Source organism: Drosophila yakuba, chromosome 2L, assembly GCF_016746365.2.
Source record: "Drosophila yakuba strain Tai18E2 chromosome 2L, Prin_Dyak_Tai18E2_2.1, whole genome shotgun sequence".
In the NCBI taxonomy this organism is placed as follows: Eukaryota; Metazoa; Arthropoda; class Insecta; order Diptera; family Drosophilidae; genus Drosophila; species Drosophila yakuba.
The window spans coordinates 6,073,707-6,093,094 of NC_052527.2; the positions used below are offsets into that span (position 1 = coordinate 6,073,707).

Sequence of the window (19,388 nt, forward strand, 5' to 3'; positions counted from 1 at the left end):
AGCATTTCTTTCCATACATGTATACTTCAAACTCCTTAGCCGATCGATCAGCTGGTCAACTGATCCCTTCTTGCGCCACGCCTTCATCTCGCCGCCCACTCGCTGACCTCGGCGACAACACTAACAAAAAAATGGGACACATACAATCACACTCAGCCACGCACACCGTTACAAAAACGATACAATCAAAAGAAAAAGATTGAAATTCAATAAATTTTCAAAGATTTTGTTTTTTTTTTTCAAAAATCGAAACGTTTTTCACACGTTTACTTTACTTGTTTACTCATTGTTTTAGCGTTTTTGCTTTTGTTTTGTGTTGGTATTTTTTAAAAATTGTATAATTAGTTATAAAATGTAAGCATATGTATTTGTAATTTAAACGAAATTAAATTAGGAATTTATAACTGTAGGATTTGTTTTGTTGTAGTAGAGTACAAATTATACGAAGAACACTAAGCAATAAATCACCGAAAAATAAAGTAAAGTATTTGTATTGTATATTGTAATTAAATGTATGTATTGTAAGTTGATTTGTTGTAAATAAACAAATTAAAAATTAGTGTATGGTACTTTAATAGAAAAAATTACTTCATATTTTATAATATATGTGTATGGTAAATGTATTAGCATATAATATGTATGTTTCTCATTTTGTTTTTTGTTGTTTTTCATCATTCTTTTTGTAATAATAAATTGTAAAATCGCAATCATATAATCATCATTAAAATAGTTTACTTTCATCTTGTTTACACACAATGCACGCTTGTTTAGTGAGCGTGCAGAGTAGTTAAGAGTAAATATGTATAAGTAATTAAAGATATATATATGTTATGTTCATAATCAATTAAAGTTCTTCTCTTTTCTTCCTTTCCTTTTCTTCTCTTCTATTTTCCTTTACTCAATCTCTTCCTTTACCCTCCTCCTCTCTTCTCTGCTGTTCTTGTTGTTGGTACTAAATGGGGTTAAGTGTGAGTGGGTGTGCGTGTTGATGGTGTTGTTCTTGCTGTTGACTGATGTTTTTGCAGTAGTGCACACTTTTAGCTGGTTGTTGTCGTTGGTAGTTGTTTCTGCTGATGTTGTTGTCTGCTTGGCAAACGATGAAAATTTGAAAAAAATGTGCAACGCAACTCTAAGCATCGTATTTTGTAACTTGTTTAACTTGTCCTATTCTCTCTGCCTGCCTCCCTTGTTTTTAACTCTGTACTCATTAACTGTAGCTTTAAATTTACGTTTCCTTTTGCTCTTTTTTTACTCTTTTTTCCTTTTTTGTTTCCGTCTTTATATATATACTCGTTTTATATATATATATATGTATATATATATATATATATAAAACGAGTATATAAGTATGTATGTATATAGTTTTTATGTATATTGGTTAAGAGTGTGTTTTGTTGGTTTCCATATCCATTATAATCAATCATTATCATGCTGCTGCTGCTTGGCTTCTCCACTTTGCTTTAACTAAATAATAAATCCAACGCACTATATAATTCTAGTTTCAAGTTCAACTTTCGCTTAGATGTAAACGACCACGTACGCTTATTAATTAGGTTTCTTTATATATGTAGTTTAACTTTTAGCTAGTTTTTGTTTTGTTTACTTTAAATGGTAAATTTTTAATTTTGTAACGTATCTTTCCCAAGTCAGTGCCGCCCTATTTCGCCACCACACCCTCCCATCTAATGACCTATTGCCGATTAAACAAAAAAGAAACACTTGCCGATTAGGTTCAACCATTGTCTGAAAAAACAAAACTAACTAACCTTCTTATCTGTGAACCGCACGGCCGGTCAATGAGTCATAAAAGCTAAGGCAAGCAAAGTTCTCAAAATCGACCATATTGAGATATCTCATCCCTTTTCAAATTCGATTCCGTTTCAAACCCTTACTAAACCTTGTCGCCTGATTCAGAAAGCGGGTGGTGGCGAAGCCGATCGGCGACCGACGTGCTTTTGCTTTAAAATGTACAATTTCGAATTTGTATTTACTAATTTTAGTAATTAAGGGGATCTTTACTTGTTTACTCTTTAAATAAAATTATAAGTTCTTATTTTCTTTGTGTTGGTATTTCGCACTCTATTCTTGATCTTCTTGTGTCTAATTAGCTAAACTTTATACTTGTAAATCATTACGTTTAAATCTTCACATTTCTATTTTGTTTCTTGTTAATGCCATGTATCATAAGTGTCTACGGGTTTAGTTGGTTGGGAAATTCTTGTTGTTAGTTGATTCTGGTTGGTTGGTTGTTGGTGAGTGTGGGGTACAGGAGAATGCTTTTTGAGTGTGGTGTTTATGAGGCGCATGAAAGAAATAATGTTCTCTTGTCTAAATGTGTGAGAGTGCTGATGTTTCGCCTATGAATTACATACTCGCTGCTATAAAACATACATGTATATCTATGAATCTGACTTGTCGCTAGGTATTCTCATGTTAAATTTGTTTCGCTTTAAATAATAGTTGTACAAGAGTTTTAAATATTAATTTCAACAACTGATCTGATCTGAAATAAAAACGAACAGACGACGCTTTAGCTTACAATTACCACCATCTTTTCTGTCTTCTTCATCATTCGCCGAGGACGACATGCTACTCCGCTCCGTTCTGCTACTCCTACTCCTCCTTTTCCTCCACACGATCCTTCTCTCTTTAGACAGCCTGCGAGGTTGCATAGGGTGGCTGCGTGGAGCTGTCATTGCCGTACGCTGATCGCGGCCCAGCTCCGTAGTTCGAGGCGCCCTCCTGCTTCACGTAGTTGCTGTAGTCGTAGTCGTAGCCGGATCCATAGCCGCCGTAGTCGTACTCAGAGCCGGACTTGGAGGCCGAATTGCCGGGTCCGGTGCGCGGCATGCCGCCCACTGGTCCGGTGGTCGAGGGACCGCCCGTCGCCCAAGCTTGAGCACGCGAGTACATGTCCGTGGCGGTGCCCGCTCCAGCTCCTGGTGCCCCAGTGGGTCCAGCAGAGTTGGGTGGCATGTTCCACGAGTTCCAGCTGCCGCCGCCCGATGGTCCCGAAGGAGCTCCGGTCGACGTCGAGTTGTACATGTCGTATCCGCCGTAGCCCTGCGTCTGCTGCGGTCCAGCGTAGTTCGACCACTGCGGTGGTGGTCCCTGGGGTCCTGGTGGAGCTCCCCATCCCTGGTACGATCCTGGGCCACTGTTGCCGTAGCCGTATTGTTGCTGCTGCGGCGAGGTGCCCCAACCCTGATAGCCAGGCATCATATTCGGCGCGCCAATGGGCATATTCAGCGGAGGTCCACCCATCTGGCCATTCTGGCCCTGCATCATGTTAATGGGAGCGTGGTGCGGTCCCCAGTGGCTGCACTCGTTACCAAGCTTGCCGTAGGCGCCTCCCACGGTACTGTTGTTGGAGTTTTGGCCGCCAGATCCATCACGAGGCTCGGCCTTCTTGATCTCGACCTGGAGATAATTAATGATTATTAATGGTGTTACGAACACTTACAAGAAATTTTAAAAATAACTACTAAATAAAATTTTAACGTTCATTTAATTATGTTTTTCTTGTATGCGGTCTTAAGTGGAAAATATTTTCAATAGATTTGATATATCTGCATTTGTAAACACTTTTGTATTAACACCTCTAGAATTAGCGCAATTTTCCAGCAATCACATACCTGCTTGCCATTCAGATTGATGTACCGCTCGTTGGTCACGTGCTCGACGGAGGACTCCTCCTCGAAGGAGAGGAAACCGAAGCCGCGCGACTTTTTCTTTTCCTGGTCGTACATGATAACCACCTCGGTGACCTTGCCGTAGCGTCCAAAGAAGGTACGCAGATCGGTTTCGGTGACGTTCGAAGGCAGACCGCCCAGGAAGACCTTGTAGCCGCCGCCCTTTTTGGGTTTCTGCAGCGTGCGCGGATTGCACGGCTTGGGGTCGATGGTGCGGCCGTCGAGCGTGTGCGGTCCGTTCTGGAGCACGTGGTTGACGTTGGTGGGATCGGCGAAGGTTACGAAGCCAAAGCCGCGCGACCTGCCGCTCTCGTTGTTCTTCATCACCACGCAGTCAATGATGTCCCCGAAGCGGCAGAAGTAGCGCGACAGGTTCTCCTGCGTCGTCTCCCAGGACAGACCGCCCACAAAAAGTTTGCCCCTCTCGTCTTCCTCCATGATGTTGTTTTGATTGTGGTTGTGAGCTATGGCGCCGGGTAGGTTCTCAATAATTGACGTAATCTTGACGCTTTTTTATTAACACGGGGTGCAAAGAAATTAACTTGTGTTCGGTTGGTTGCTTGTTTTGGGGGAGCACTTATTAAATTTTTACACTGTTGCTGGTATTTTTCTTTTTTTGTGGTTTTTTATGTATCTTAGGTTGGTTTCAACGTAGCCAAAGTTCTTTTCCTTCAAAACAATTAAACAAAAGCCACGACGTTCACACGTAACTTTCTATCGTAACAATATCGATGTCGTTGGTTTGTTTTTGTAGCAGCCACATGGAAAGATACACATAGAATAAAAGAAATCTGGTTAATCAAATGGCTACACAGGGAAAAACAAGTTTAGATATATCAATTTGGTTGTTTTTACATTGGTATTAAAACACCAGGGCTATAAATGTATTTATTTATTATACAGATCGTATGGAAACAAGTTTTTTTTCTGTGTAAAGATCTTGGCTGCGAATGGGTCGAAATGACCAGATGACAAAAATACACACACACAGGCACGCGGTGGAAGAGAGCCAGCCAAATAGTAGGCATAGTAATTATGAAAGGCGCAGGTAGGCAGCAAAAATAAAAAGAGAAAAAGCGGCAGAAGCAACCGGCCGGTACACACACACACAAACATACGCAACTGAAGACATTCCCCAATGCACGTGTATGTGTGTTTGCCGTCTAACTGCTTTTTGTACACGTTCACAAGTTAGCTCCTCCGTCGACACCCCAACACTCTCCTCCCCTTTCACTCGCTATTGAACGGCTACGTGAAAGTATTGTTTTCTTTTCGCTGTGTCACGAGCGGAATTTTTGTTGTTGTAACAAAGTCCCCAGCCTCACTCACACCCACACACATGCCGCGTATCAATGAGAACAACGAACTTATGTATTTCCAAGGTGAAAAGAGAGCTGTCGCCGGTTCACCACATTTGCGCGCCATTTACCAGGGGATTCAAGATTACAGCGAGATGTGGGCCAAGTAAACACATATACAGCAGTATATTTCAATTTTTTGAGTTAACGCCACCGAATCCGGGTTTAAATGCACTTAGTTATCAAGTAAACCCCGTTTTCTTCACTAGCAGCACTCTCGCAGACATTTTGCCCATTAACAAGTGAAAAAACATGTGGCAACGCCATATGTGACGTGAACGCGAATGGAAAGCGAAAAGCAAACGAACCAAAAACCATTGCCCTCAAATAAATGTTAATTCTATCGAAAGAAAAAACAAAATTCTTTTTCGAGTTTTCCTCCAACTTGAAGCGATTTATGTTTTTTTTTGTTGCTGACTGAGTACTCACGACTGAACTGAATGAATCGCACCGACAGTGTGTGGGAAATTCACCACGGCAAAGGCAACGAAGAAAAAAAAAACAAAATGGAAGACGTGCCTTATGAAAAATGCTACAACAAAGAAATCTCAAGAAATGTCTTTGGTTGTTCGTTCTTAGAAAACGGAACAGACGCATTTCACTGTATTTTTACTCTTTTCGTTTTGTTTGGCTAGCCAGGTTATTCGATGGGGCACTCACTAATTCACGAATGCACAGGTCACGCCGGGTACACTTTAAACACTTTCCAATGCGGGCCGGGTTAAAGGCGAGCGAAATTAACCAAGATTTCTACTACGCAATTTTACAAATTTCGCACGATTTTTGTATTTTGCACCGCAATCTGCTGCCGTGTGTGAGTGCATGAGTTGGCCGTACGTATGTGCGCGTGCGAGTGTATGTGTGCGCGAATGGCCGCCGAGCGCTCTGCAATGGTGTGCGTGTGCGTTGGTGTGGTGTTATACATAGCATTTTTTCGTATGTATGTATAAAAATATGAAATTTTCCACTTTCATGGGTGGAAATAGAGTCCCGAAAGTGGCACGGAAAAGTGCTGAAAATTGCACAAACCTCTGCTTGCCGAGAAAAACGAAAAGACGAAGAAACAATTCAAACGAATCGAGCAAATTTTACCCCACACCAACACACTCGCAGACCGAGCAATGGCAGCTGCGTCAGGTATTCAGGCGTTTTTTTTTTGGAAGGGAAAGGCTAGGCAGGCATTTTGTTAAAGCACTGTAATTGTTATGTAAATGCGATTTTTAGTCGCTTTCCATTCTTACCGTTTGTGCCAAGTGTTCGTCTGTGGTTTTTTAAAGATTTCGCACTGCAAATTCACTAAATTTAAGTGTTTTTTCCTTAAAAAACTAGCTTATAAATAATTGTATGATTTTGATGCATACGATATTATAACCTAACTTATATGATAAATCGCCGCCACGTTTAATGCTGTGTGACCGCCGCTGACCAGAAAAAAATACCACATGTCTCAGGGAATGTACTAAAATATACTCCAGATATATACTTATTCGAACAAAAACAAGAACCTATTTAAAATTACGAATGTTTAATGCTTTTAAATGCTTAATTAAATTCTTTCTCCACTAAACAGTAGATTACTAAACACAGAACACTAAATTAAAAATATGGTTAAAAAATTTGATTACGAATTATTTAATTCAAAATGTCGTTGTGTAGTGCACTCTATAATAATATCTAAATGGAAAAAATAAATATGTTTTAATTTTATAACAAAGACTTTATAATTAATTTAAACTGGTTCTTTAAGGCGACTGAAATGTTTTGAAAGGGAAAAAATTTTAATAGATTTTTCGTAGCTGTTGAAAAGGTAAATGTGCCATTTGTATTTGTCGGCCCTGGAAGCCATTGTTGCCGGATCCTTTTGCAATTAGTGGACCGTTAAGCGTCGGGTGAGCATAACTTTTAGTATATTTTTAGCCAGTCCGTAGTTTCTTTGAACGGTCTGCCCACGGTCACTCTGTTTGCTACCCGGTAAAATGAGTTTTGCGCTGCATTAAATAGAAAATAAACACAACAATTCGCGTCTGCCGACCGCTTTAAGTGACTAAAAGTGTTCGCCACTGCGCGATTGACCGTGCGAACTTCCCAGGAAGGCGGTGGCAAGTGACTCCAACCCATCATCGATTTTTTTCTGCGCTGCTGCCACATTAATTTGGGCCCGGGGAAAAGCGAAATAAACAGAAATGTCGCGCCATCCGAGCGATAGAAAGGTGTACGTGGGCGATTTGGGTAACAATGCCCGCAAGAACGACCTGGAGTATGTGTTTGGGGCGTACGGCAGTCTGCGCAGCGTCTGGATAGCCCGCAATCCACCAGGCTTCGCTTTCGTGGAGTTCGAGAGTGCCCGTGATGCGGCGGATGCGGTGCGCGGATTGGACGGACGGACGGTTTGCGGACGCAGAGCCCGAGTGGAATTGTCCACCGGAAAGTATGCCAGGTCCGGCGGAGGAGGTGGTGGTGGAGGAGGAGGCGGCGGCGGTGGAGGTGGTGGACTCAGTGGACGCGACCGTGGCGGCGGTGGTCGTGGAGACGATAAGTGCTACGAGTGCGGCGGACGGGGCCATTTCGCTCGCCACTGCCGCGAAAGAAAGGCCAGGCAGCGACGCAGGTAAGCGCAATTCCCATTTGCAATTCGCCATTTCCATTTTTCATTCATTGTCGTTGCCAAAAAGTTCCTGCTTTTTGTAACATGGCGAGAAACGCATACATACAAACATACGAATACATACAAACATACGCATACATGCATTCGTGCGTGTGTGTATGCCCATGCAAAAATGTTGAGATTGTTTGGACCCCTCTGGCGCATGTTAAAACTAACAGCGTGCTGTTATGCGCAATGTGTGCTGTTAATTGCTGCGCATCGAGTACTGCTTTGCCATAACAGCACGCACACGTGCTCGGATGGTATACCCAGTAATTTCGATATGAAAAGTATATCGCTTTCTCCATTGACTAAAAAAAAATCATACATGAAAACAGTAATTATCATCTGTTCATAATTATCTGTTATAATTAAACATTTTAGAATTAAATGCAACAAATATTTTAGATATACATTTTGTTATCCATTCGTGATCTTTCAAAAAATTGCTCAAAAGTAGAATAATAGTTACGTGACATTATATATATATTAAGTAAATTCGCCTATAAAACTAATTCAGTAACCGTTATATTTACCACTTAAATTTAAATATATGTTCGTGATTTTGAATTAAACAAATTGAAATAAGTGCTCAATAACAGGGTAAAAGGCGGCTGTAGCCACCTTCCTCTGCTATTTTCCCCGCGCTTTTACGTTCGTGGTGAATTATTTACAGTGGTGCTGTTAAGCGCGAACCAAGTGGCAACGTCGAACATCGAAGGCACACGTGCTTGCACTTCATTTTGGATTTTTCTTTTACACGCGGCATACGGGAAAGAAGGTTAAGTTGCTGCTGGCTGCCGAGAATTTCGGTGGTTTTAAATTGAATTAAAATTGAAACTAAATGAGCAGAGTGTGACGCGATGTTTGTGCTCTACGAAACGCCGGCGGGCTACGCAATTTTCAAGCTGCTGGACGAAAAGAAACTGGAGCAGGTGGACAATCTGTACCAGGAGTTTGAGACTCCGGAAAAGGCCAACAAACTGCTGAAGCTGAAGCACTTTGAGAAATTTAATGACACCACAGAGGCGCTGGCCGCTGCCACGGCGGCGGTGGAGGGCAAGGTGGCCAAGCCGCTGAAAAAGACCCTCAAGAAGATACTCGTTGACGACGTGCAGTCTTCGCTCCTGGTTGCCGATGCCAAACTGGGCACAGCCATCAAGGACAAGCTGTCGGTACAGTGTGTCTACAACACTGGCGTCCAGGAGCTGATGCGCTGCATTCGCCAGCAGGCAGACAGTCTGCTTGGTGGACTACCCAAGCGGGAGATGACCGCCATGGCCCTGGGTCTCGCCCACTCATTGTCACGCTACAAGCTCAAGTTCTCGCCCGACAAGATCGATACGATGATTGTGCAGGCCCAGTGCTTGCTGGATGACCTGGACAAAGAGCTGAACAACTACATGATGCGTGCACGCGAGTGGTACGGCTGGCACTTTCCCGAACTGGGCAAAATCATCACCGACAACATTGCCTTCGTGAAGACCATCAAATTGGTGGGCACCAGGGACAACATGGCCACAAGCGATCTGTCCGACATTCTGCCAGAAGATGTGGAGGAAAAGGTCAAGGAGGCGGCCGAGATCTCTATGGGTACCGAAATCTCCGAGGAGGATGTTCTGAACATTCAGTGTCTGTGCGACGAGATCATATCGATCAACGATTACCGCACCCACTTGTACGACTACTTGAAGGCCAGAATGATGGCCATGGCTCCGAACTTGACAGTGCTCGTCGGCGACACAGTGGGCGCTCGACTGATTGCCCATGCTGGCTCGCTGATCAACCTGGCCAAACATCCCTCATCCACTGTACAAATTCTGGGCGCCGAGAAGGCCCTCTTCCGTGCGCTGAAGACCAAGAAGGATACGCCAAAGTACGGTTTGATCTACCACGCCCAGTTGGTGGGACAGGCAAGCCAAAAGAACAAGGGCAAAATGTCGCGTTCGCTGGCCGCTAAAGCATCGCTTGCCACTCGCGTTGATGCCTTCGGCGAGGAGGCCACCTTTGAGTTAGGAGCGGCACACAAAGTAAAACTGGAGTCGCGGCTGCGACTGCTGGAGGAGGGCAACCTGCGCAAACTCTCCGGCACCGGCAAGGCCAAGGCAAAGTTCGAGAAGTACCAGGCCAAGAGGTGTGTATTAGCTGTCAATTATATAAGAGTATACTGATTTCCAGTGATGATACCCAAAAGGTTTCGCATTTATCCGATTATGATGACGATAAACCTTGGCTGTCTGAGCGAAATTGAGTTTACAATTAGAGTTTACAATTCTCAATTGTTCTGTGTATTAATAATTTTTTGACTTTTTAGTGAGGTGTTCACCTACCAACCGGAGGCCGACAACACCTTGAACGTGAAGAAGCGCAAGCACTCCGAGTCCGAACAGACGCCTGTTAAGAAGGAGGAAGCTCCTGTTGAGGAGGATGCGGAGGTCAAGTCCGAGAAGAAGATGAAAAAGAAGAAGAAGCAGAAGGACGAGGAGGAGGCCGTTGAGGAGGCGGCAGCACCTGAGCCCGAGGAACAGCCAACACCAGCAAAGAAAAAGAAAAAGTCGAAGCACCAGGAGTAGTTTCCCACCTTGACTAGTTGTAGGTCTTAAGTTTTAGCATCCTAGGTTACCTTACTGTAAAGTATAGGATTTTACAATTATCAACAAGATTATTGTTTCTGATGTACATTAGAAATAAAATGTAATATTTGCATAACAAACTACAAATATTGAAATGTTATTCGTATTGATTTTGATATTCGATCTAAACCTAATTTTTCACATACGTAGATTTTATTTACATATGTTATATATGTACATTTTATTGCATTTGTATAAACAGAATTGTTTGGTGTCTTTATAATACACAACAAATGACGTTCAAAAAACTTGATTTTAAACATTACTTGCATCTTATGCATTCGGTTCTTGCCTGCGAAGCCTTCCAATATTTTAGAAGCAGCTCCCAACTTTGGAGGCCAATCTGTTGCTCTGTGCGCGGTAAAAAGTACGTTTGCCTGCGGTAAGGAGACCAATGAAGCAGAAAGTTTTTACGTCAGTCCTAAATGCTGACTTGCATCATGATGCCAAGCATTTTGTGGTCAACGGCGTGGTATATAAAAGCGATTGCAACTGTTGTCATTTGAACGGGAAAACGATGCGAGATGAATGGTCGTTTTAAGTTGCTGCTGGTCCTGGGACTCCTGCTGACCTACGTGGCAGCCAAGAAGAAGGAGGCTTCATCGTCCGAGGAGGAGGAGGGTGGCAGCAAGTACGAGAAGAAGAAGTTCGGTGACGAGGAGCACAAGGGTGAGCATGGACACAAGGAGCACAAGGAATGGGAGGAGGACGAGAAGAAGCACCACGAGCTGGAAGACCACGAGCACCACCACGGCGACAAGGGATCGAAGAAGAAGAAACACTACGACGAGAAGGATGAGCATGGCGAGAAGCATGAACACGGCGCCCACAAGAAGGGCGGCAAGCATCATCACAAAAAGAAGCACAAGAAGGGCCACAAGGAATTAGAATACCACAAGAAGTTCAAAAAGGATGAGTACATCAAGGAGAAGAAGTTCTACGATGACGAGCACAAGGGCGGCCATCACAAAAAATATGGAAAGGAGCACCATCATCATGCCGAGGAGCACGGCGAGCACAAGAAGGGTGAAAAGCACGAGGGCGGCAAGAAGAAGGGCCACAAGAAGCACCACGGGCACTACAAGAAGGGTCACCACGACGAGGACCACAAGAAGTACAAGAAGGAGCACAAGTACGGCGACAGCTTCGAGGAGAAGAAGGAGCACGGCGAGAAGGGCTCCAAGAAGCACGGCCACAAACACTACAAGAAAAAGGGCGGCAAGCATTGAGCAGGCGATGGGTTTCTCATAGGCGATAATACATGTGATCTTTATGTGAAATGCTGAATTAAAACTGGGAAAGGTTCTAAGAATATTTTACTGTCTTGTGTTTCTTTTAAAAATTTGTATAAATTGAATGGGCTTTCTGATGATCTGTGGATGGCTGTGCAAGCAACTGAGAAGAAGTATAGCACAGAAAAAATTAACGTGAAATCTTTCAATTGGCAATATTTAAGTGAACTTTATTAGTTAATTTTTTGAAACTGTAGTTTTAAGTCGCATTTTATTCATTTATTTAATGTTTATATACATTTTTTAAAACCTTATAGCTAATCACGACCATTTGTCTCATTTAATTTTCAGAAGCAACTCCTTTAGCAGATCTCGCAGCACATCGCGACGCAGGCGCACTCGATCCAAGTCCGGCACTCGATCCCGCAGTCGCTCCGCCGGCTCGGTGGGCCGTCGCTCCGGTCGCTCGAACGGACGGGACGAGAACGGATCGGCGTCGAGGTACAGCGACCACGAGCGCAACGGCAGTGGAGCAGTAGACTCACCGCCGCCCCCCAAGCGTCGCTATGACGATGAGGACGATGACCGGGTCAGGGGATCGCCGCGGTCGCGTTCCCGATCTCGATCGGCGTCGCCAGCAGCGCGCCGTGGATCGCCGCCCAGGCGTCGTGGTGACTCGTCCGCCTCACGTTCCGTTTCAAGGGACTAGCGACACCGAACGGATGCAGACGAAGCCCGATATGCGACGATGAGGGCCTGAGCTGCAACCCCCCGATGAATCCGGCAAGGTGGGCTCTCTCCACGCACTGGACTCTAACCCTCATTCCCAAAAGAAACAACCTCACATGTAACAAGACAGATTCCCAAATACTTTTTCATGCAGTATCCATCTACGGTTTAGTTGTCCAAAACCATATTAGTTAAGGGTTTTAATTTATAGTGGAACTCGAGTTTGCATATTTTAGGTACTCTTATGTTCCAACACAACATCAAATACAAGCACACGCAGAACAAAGGAGAGCGCTTTGGAAAATCATTTGACGGAAGGAAATTTAAGATATAGAAATGGATCGGCAGCCGCAGATTATCGATCTAGTCAAGATTGCTATGTAAATTGATTTGCCTTGGATTTTTTTTGCTTACCCTGGAATTATACTCGAATGTGCAGAGGACGAAGCATCGCCACCATTTTCATGTCAATTCTACACAATTTTCAATTTATACAACACAACACACTTGATTATTTGACTCCAATCTCTGTATGATGTGTTTCTATATTCGTAATAATTAAGTCTTGCAGCAGTGCATAATAATTATTCATACATTGATGTCATAGTTAAGTATTAAAAAAAATACATATGTATGGATTCTTGAGATGTGTGTTTGAATTATATAGCAAATGCGCTGAACACTAAAATACAGATATTCAATCAATAAATTAAATGCCAAAATAAGTTGTTTCACATTTGAAATTGGCGGGCATGAGCGGTCTTGATGGAGTCTGGTAACTCCAGCTTAGTCGTTCGTCGTCGTATCCCATGTTGGTATTTTTTGCTTGGGCAAACAATTTCAGTATTTTGCCATATTTCGTTCGTCTGGCAGCTCTGCATGCCAGTATTAGTCAGTATTTTTCGGCCGGAGCTAGTATTTTATTGCGCATCGAGTACGGCCACATTAATAGACTCGCATTCCTCCAGTTAAATTTTGTTTTGTGTTTTGTTTTGCCTTTTTTTTTTAACTATTGCATCCACTTTGCTCCCGCCTGTTTCTATACAAATAGTTGTGAAACCAGAACACACGAACAGAATCGTCTTGCACCGCGGTCAGCTGGACAGCTACAGCAACAATGGCATTCCGCCACTCGGAGCACGAGATGAGCGTCACCTCACTCGATTCAAGCGTCGAATTGCGATCGCGCTCCCCGTCGCCGCAGGTCTTTAATCCGCGCAAGCTCCGCTTCGCCGACGACGACTTTGACAAGGACACGCCCGAAGGAACGAGTCCGCAGCATCCGCTTCAGCAGCGGCAGAAGTTATCCTTTGTCGAGGAGCAGCAGCTGGGCAGTAAGATGGGCGAAGGAGTCGGCGACGGGGACGTGTCCATGTCGCCGCCATGCCAGAAGGTGCGCGCCCTGCGACTCTTTAGCACACCGGCCACACCAAAGACCATCCTGCAGAAGTCGACGACGCAGTGCACCAACCATCTGTCGGCGGCAGCAGCGGCAGTGAACGCCTCCCGGCGCACCGACGACCTCTTCCGCCTGTCAGAGCGCCCGCGATCCCTGCCCCTGCACAACCGCAAACTGCCCACCCAGGACACGGCAAATGTGAATCCCTTCACGCCAGATAGTAAGTGTAACATCCTCGTTTTTGGGAATTTATATGAAGTTTAATCTCCGCATCTCGTAATTATCCAAATTTATATACAGATCAATTTCCAGTTCGTTAGTCTTATTAGCAATCTAATAACCCACTTATTTATTTTTAGGCCTCATGGCTCACAATAAGAAGCGTTGCCGCACGCAATTCGGACGCGAAAACCTCAACCTGAATGTGAATGCTATGCAAAAGTATTTGCTCAGTGATGCCTGTGACGACGATATAGCAGAGGAGACGGGTGACTCGATGCGCGAAATCCACCAGCAGGCACCCAAGCGGCTGGCCCTGCACGACACAAACATCAGCCGCTTCAAGCGGGAGTTCATGCAAGTCAACGTAATCGGCGTTGGCGAGTTCGGTGTGGTGTTCCAGTGCGTCAATCGACTAGACGGCTGCATTTATGCGATCAAAAAGAGTAAGAAGCCGGTGGCAGGCAGTTCTTTCGAGTGAGTATTCATCAGTTTTTATAATGATCGATGCTTAACAATTAATTTGCTTGCAGAAAGAGAGCCTTGAACGAGGTCTGGGCCCATGCTGTACTGGGCAAGCATGACAACGTGGTTAGATACTATTCCGCGTGGGCGGAGGACGATCATATGCTGATACAGAATGAATTCTGCGATGGTGGCAGCTTGCACGCGCGCATTCAAGATCATTGTTTGGGTGAGGCAGAGCTAAAGATTGTCCTCATGCATGTGATAGAGGGCCTGCGCTACATTCACTCAAATGACCTGGTGCACATGGATCTGAAGCCTGAAAACATATTCTCCACCATGAATCCCAATGCACACAAGCTGGTGGAGGTGCAGCCGCAGCAGACCAAAGACGACGATGGCATGGACAGCGTATACGAAGAACTGCGCCATTCAGAGAACCTGGTTACGTACAAGATCGGCGACCTGGGACACGTGACCTCCGTTAAGGAACCCCACGTCGAGGAGGGAGATTGCCGTTACCTGCCCAAGGAGATCCTTCATGAGGATTACTCGAATCTCTTTAAGGCTGACATCTTCTCGCTGGGCATCACGCTATTCGAGGTGGCCGGCGGTGGTCCGCTTCCAAAAAATGGACCCGAATGGCATAATTTGCGGGATGGCAAGGTGCCGATTCTTTCGAGTCTAAGCAGGGATTTTAACGAGCTCATAGCCCAGATGATGCACCCAGATCCCGAGAAAAGGCCCACATCGCAGTCCATATTCAGTCATCCGTAAGTTGATTAAGTCGACTTTTGGGATAAATATGTTCACATCATATCATGCATTTAATGCTCGTTTAATTTGCAGAATTCTGAGTGCTGTTGACTCAAAGAGCAAGCTGCAGCTCGGCCTGGAGCTGACCGTGGAAAAGCGCAAGAACGAGATACTGATGAACAAGCTGAGAGAGGCCAAAAAACAGATTAAACTGCTCGAGCAACGAGGTAAGATACGAAATGTTTTGGAACAACTTCAAGTCCCTTTGAAGCTTACTAGTTCTAACGTTCTTGTAACGCTTTTAGTCAATCTTCTTGCGGTAACCAACAACCCGGACAGTCTGGATGGGCAGCGGTGCCTTCGCTCCTTCACGCGACGCATGCGCACGCCATTCTCCAGCCACGGCAAGTTCGACAGCATATCCGATCGCAACAAGAACGTTATCACCAATATCTGATAAGCTCGCAACTTATACCGAACCGATAGCCAAACTCTTCCGAATCGAACGTGAACTAAGCTCACATTGTGTTACCTCTTAAGCGTATTCATTAATCGATACATATTTTAAACTATTCGCTTTCATTCAAGCTCGTGGATTAAGAAGCATTCGTAAATATAATCTATATATTTTTCAAGCTCAGTGAACTTCTCTTCGTTGAGAAAGCACGATCGTTTTAAGAAAAACCCCCGTAAATTTTAAGATTCTCGCATAGTTGTAATGAGTATTGTTTTCGAAATTAAAATATTTATTATGTTACATGGAAATCGAAATAATAACATTCCATTCGTTAAATATAGCGAATGCTATTCCATAAACCCTACTCGTTTTATTGACGAATTGGGTTTTAACAGCAATTTTTTGCATTTGCTTGAATTCATTTGATACAATTCAGTTTCTCACCACCTTTTGTTCTATTTTATTTATCTGAAAATAATTCGAAATCTATAATATGTATTCTAATTGTTGAAGTTTTGCTAAATTTTCGTATTTTCATTGGGAAGATGTTGATCGTTTTAAATTGACTTATTTTCTTTGAGGCACTAGGACTAGATGTTGAAAACTGAACTGCTGAAAACTGTTTTGTAAAAAAATGCAATGGGTGTTTCAGTTGAAAAACAATCTTGGCATGAATTTGTTTTTGTAAATCCTTAACCAGTATATTTTCTTCATTGAAAAATAATGTATTTCAACGTGGATTACACTTGTGTTATCTGCTACATACTATATTGTATGTATAATAGACTTAAAATCTTCTATAATTCTGGTTTTGTTGTCTGTTGCCGCCTTGTTGCTGATAATTGTTATTCCTTGGGCCATTGTAGTTGTTATAGTTGCGCTGCTGATTTGAATTGTCCTGATTGAATCTCTGATTGTTGCCATATTGCGGTCGGTTATTGTAGTTGTTTTGATAGCCACCACCCTGATGTTGGTTATAGTTATTGTTGTAGTTGTAGTTATAGTTTCGGCTATTGTTCTGATAGCCCTGTCCTTGGTTTCCCCCTCCACCCTGGCCGTAGCCACCGCCTTGCCCGTAGCCCCCGCCACCCTGTTGGTTCCTTATTCCAGCGTTCAACATGCGGTGCCCACTGTCCGGAACGTAGGCCCTGGTCAAATGGCTATTAAAACCGATGACAGGACGATACTTGTTACCCGATTGCTCATTCGGCAGCACCTGTGGCGGATCTACGGCGTTTTCCAGCCGCTTCGCTTCAAATATGTAGTCATCATCGTATTCCGGATCCTTGAACGTGGTCGTCACGGTTATGTTGTCATGGATGTCCGATAGCCCGGAAATCGGCGACTTCAGAATGCCGCTGATGGCAGTGTTGAGCTTGGTTTGTCCCAAAGTGCCGCGCATACCGTCAAATGAGATGGCTTTGCAAACGTTCTCGTCATCCTTCTGGCTTACTTTCTTGACCTTTTTGTAGTGCGGACTCTGGTTGGTAATGTACAGGTAATTGTCACCACGCTTGTTACGCGTCACCTCCTCTCCAGTGAGTTGGTCATAGTAGGGAACCAAAGCCTTGAACAGACGCTTCTCATCGACGAAGGGCAGTAGGGCCACTCCCTGCCAGGCGAACTTTTTGCCATTCAGATCGATCTTAAAGTCTTCCGGATAAAAGTCAATGATCGGTGACTCCGGGTCGGACATGAGCTTTGCCCAGGGCTCGGGCACGTGCGAGCTACTAGCTGCCGGAAAGACGCCCATCAGTTGCTCGAGCGGATTAAATGGCTTTGTGCCCTTTTCGAACGCCGTGGACAGGCCCTGGATATTGACGAAGTCCGATGCAAAGGGAGCATAATGGTATGGGAAGTACCAGTTCCATGAGGAACAGCCCTGGTAGTAGTACTTCAAAACCCAGCACAATCCTCGGACATACTGCAAGGCTACAGCGTAGCGGAACTGCTGGTTTCCCGGTGCCACATCAAACTTGGACTCGTAGTAGCGGTCCTTGAAGCCGTCCTCCCACAATCGCACCTCGTCGTTATCCTCCTCATCATCGTCATCTAAATTGGCTTGATCACCCGTCCGCTTTCTATTCCGAAGGGCCGCGGCCTCTTCCTTGTAGTTGCCAACGCTTTTCTGCTGGCTGTTCGGGCCCACGGCGCTGGCGCCAAATGAAGATTGATTCAAGGATCCGTGGTCCTGATTCCGTTCCTGCCTCTTGCGACATTTGTCCCTGGTCTTGAACTGCTCCTCTCGCCGTTGTCGGCTCTTGAAGATCTGGTCCTCCGCATTGCCCAAGTCGGTCATAATAAGCTGCACCCGATCAAGGTTTACATCTCCCGACGTGGTAAGATAGCCCTTTGTCTTATAAACGCACTTCTTGTACAACTCCACCAGGCGATCCACTGCACCCTCGCGAATCTCCAGACTAGGCAGATGCGGCAAAAAATCGTTGCCCACGAAGAAGCACATAAACACCCAGTCATCCAACGCGCGCTCAAAGCTGTACTCAAATGGCAGATTCGGCATTTCAAGAGTCTGCTTCAGATACTCGCGCAGCACACTCAGCCGCACAAAGATGAACTTCACCTCGGCGCCAATGGGAACATCGGGCTTAAAGCTGGCGCTGGTTGGTGCAGTGGCTCCTAGTCCGACACACTTGTCCATCTCATGGCCAAATCCGTTGCAAATGTCGCAGGGACGCGGCTTGTTCGGTAGAAACTCCTCCCGAATGATGGTGAAGTTGGGCTCGTGGGTGGCCAGTCCCAACATGATGAGATCGGCGTCGGCTCCACACAGCACGTGCTGCGTGTTGGGATCGTGATCCGGCTGGGCACGCTGCTTGCGGATGTAATCCATTATCTTGTGCTCACCCTCACCGGGCACATTGGCGTCCGACAGGATCACCTTGATGCCCTTCCAGGCCGGGTTGTTGTTCAGCCGATCGTGGACAAAGTAGTGCAGGCACTTGCTCAGTCTGTCCATGAACGGGGTGCCCGGCGTGATGCAGTTGGAATCAAAGTGCTCTCCTTTCTCCTTCTCCGGTGGCAGTTTGCAGCCGCGGCTCATCAGCTCCTCGCGGATTCGCGCTATCTCCAGCCGCTTTTCCGTGGTCTCCTTGGCCGCTCGGAAGCGACGCGATCGCTGTTGATTCATCTTGGCCCGCGGAGCCACGCCGTCGATGGCCATGTAGAGCAGTTTCCGGGGACGCACGATGCCGAATAGACGATCGATGCAATCGAAGATTGCCACCATCATTTCGTCCTCGTTTTTCGGCGCCGGCTTGTCCTCCGGATGCGTGCACGGATGGATGATGCCGTTCATGTCCAGGTAAAGATTGTCAAACTCTATCCCATTCGGATTCGGCAAGGTGGCGTCCTCGTAGATGTTTCGCCCGGTGTCCGGGTCCACCTTCTTGTTTTCATTGCACTCGATTATCACGGATGGATACTTCCGGCTCAGCCAGCGAAAGAATGCTGGAACTCCCATTATAACGTAGGTTTAATATTAATATTTTCCTAATATTTGGGCAAACTCAGGTTTTTCTCGTTTTCTTCACCTACACTAAAAGCATGCTTCGGTCAATGGGACCGTACAAATGGCGGGGATTGGAAATACCAAAATTAGCATTGACATGTTAGCTATAAAAATAAATAAAAAATTACTGCTATGACATTAAATTAAAAATTAAGTATATTGATTTATATTTATTACAACATTTTTAATGTGTTACCTTTAAGCTTTTTTACAGTTTCTTTCTCGGCGAATCAAAGATTAATAATAATCTAGCTATTTTTATTGTCAGCTAAGGC

At 44.8% G+C, this 19,388-nt stretch overlaps 5 protein-coding genes and 1 non-coding gene across 8 annotated transcripts; 4 read left to right on the forward strand and 2 right to left on the reverse strand.

Annotated features, from left to right (window-relative positions):
* Window positions 1–556: 556 nt before the first annotated feature.
* On the reverse strand, window positions 557–6,448 carry LOC6527011 (heterogeneous nuclear ribonucleoprotein 27C). Of its 3 annotated transcripts, none has more exons than XM_015197719.3 (3): window positions 6,292–6,448; window positions 3,636–4,406; window positions 557–3,420 (listed from the first exon to the last, which is right to left on the reverse strand). In XM_015197719.3, the coding sequence occupies exons 2-3, from the start codon at window positions 4,128–4,130 to the stop codon at window positions 2,650–2,652; spliced, it is 1,266 nt and encodes a 421-aa protein (XP_015053205.1). In that variant the 5' UTR covers window positions 4,131–4,406; window positions 6,292–6,448; the 3' UTR covers window positions 557–2,649. The 3 variants fall into 3 exon arrangements, with proteins under 3 accessions (XP_015053205.1, XP_002088106.1, XP_015053204.1); XM_002088070.4 differs by having other exon boundaries at window positions 3,636–4,402; window positions 6,292–6,442; XM_015197718.3 differs by lacking the exon at window positions 6,292–6,448 and adding an exon at window positions 5,711–6,167.
* Window positions 6,449–6,962: 514 nt separating this feature from the next.
* On the forward strand, window positions 6,963–13,002 carry LOC6527014 (probable splicing factor, arginine/serine-rich 6). The gene is made up of 2 exons (XM_015198079.3): window positions 6,963–7,658; window positions 11,911–13,002. The coding sequence occupies exons 1-2, from the start codon at window positions 7,234–7,236 to the stop codon at window positions 12,266–12,268; spliced, it is 783 nt and encodes a 260-aa protein (XP_015053565.1). The 5' UTR covers window positions 6,963–7,233; the 3' UTR covers window positions 12,269–13,002.
* Window positions 8,440–10,414, forward strand: LOC6527012 (nucleolar protein 58). Its single transcript, XM_002088071.4, has 2 exons — window positions 8,440–9,828; window positions 10,009–10,414. Exons 1-2 carry the CDS (start codon window positions 8,558–8,560, stop codon window positions 10,265–10,267), a joined length of 1,530 nt encoding a protein of 509 aa, XP_002088107.1. The 5' UTR covers window positions 8,440–8,557; the 3' UTR covers window positions 10,268–10,414.
* LOC120320881 lies at window positions 9,867–9,939 on the forward strand. Its single transcript, XR_005560450.1, has one exon. It is a non-coding gene; the product is annotated as a small nucleolar RNA SNORD53/SNORD92 (small nucleolar RNA).
* Window positions 13,003–13,222: 220 nt separating the features above from the next.
* Window positions 13,223–15,943, forward strand: LOC6527015 (wee1-like protein kinase). The gene is made up of 5 exons (XM_002088074.3): window positions 13,223–13,907; window positions 14,047–14,383; window positions 14,440–15,144; window positions 15,221–15,354; window positions 15,433–15,943. Exons 1-5 carry the CDS (start codon window positions 13,406–13,408, stop codon window positions 15,582–15,584), a joined length of 1,830 nt encoding a protein of 609 aa, XP_002088110.1. The 5' UTR covers window positions 13,223–13,405; the 3' UTR covers window positions 15,585–15,943.
* A 316-nt stretch (window positions 15,944–16,259) lies between these two features.
* Window positions 16,260–19,156, reverse strand: LOC6527016 (5'-3' exoribonuclease 2 homolog). The gene has a single exon (XM_002088075.4). It carries the CDS (start codon window positions 19,063–19,065, stop codon window positions 16,372–16,374), a length of 2,694 nt encoding a protein of 897 aa, XP_002088111.1. The 5' UTR covers window positions 19,066–19,156; the 3' UTR covers window positions 16,260–16,371.
* Between the last annotated feature and the right edge of the window lie 232 nt (window positions 19,157–19,388).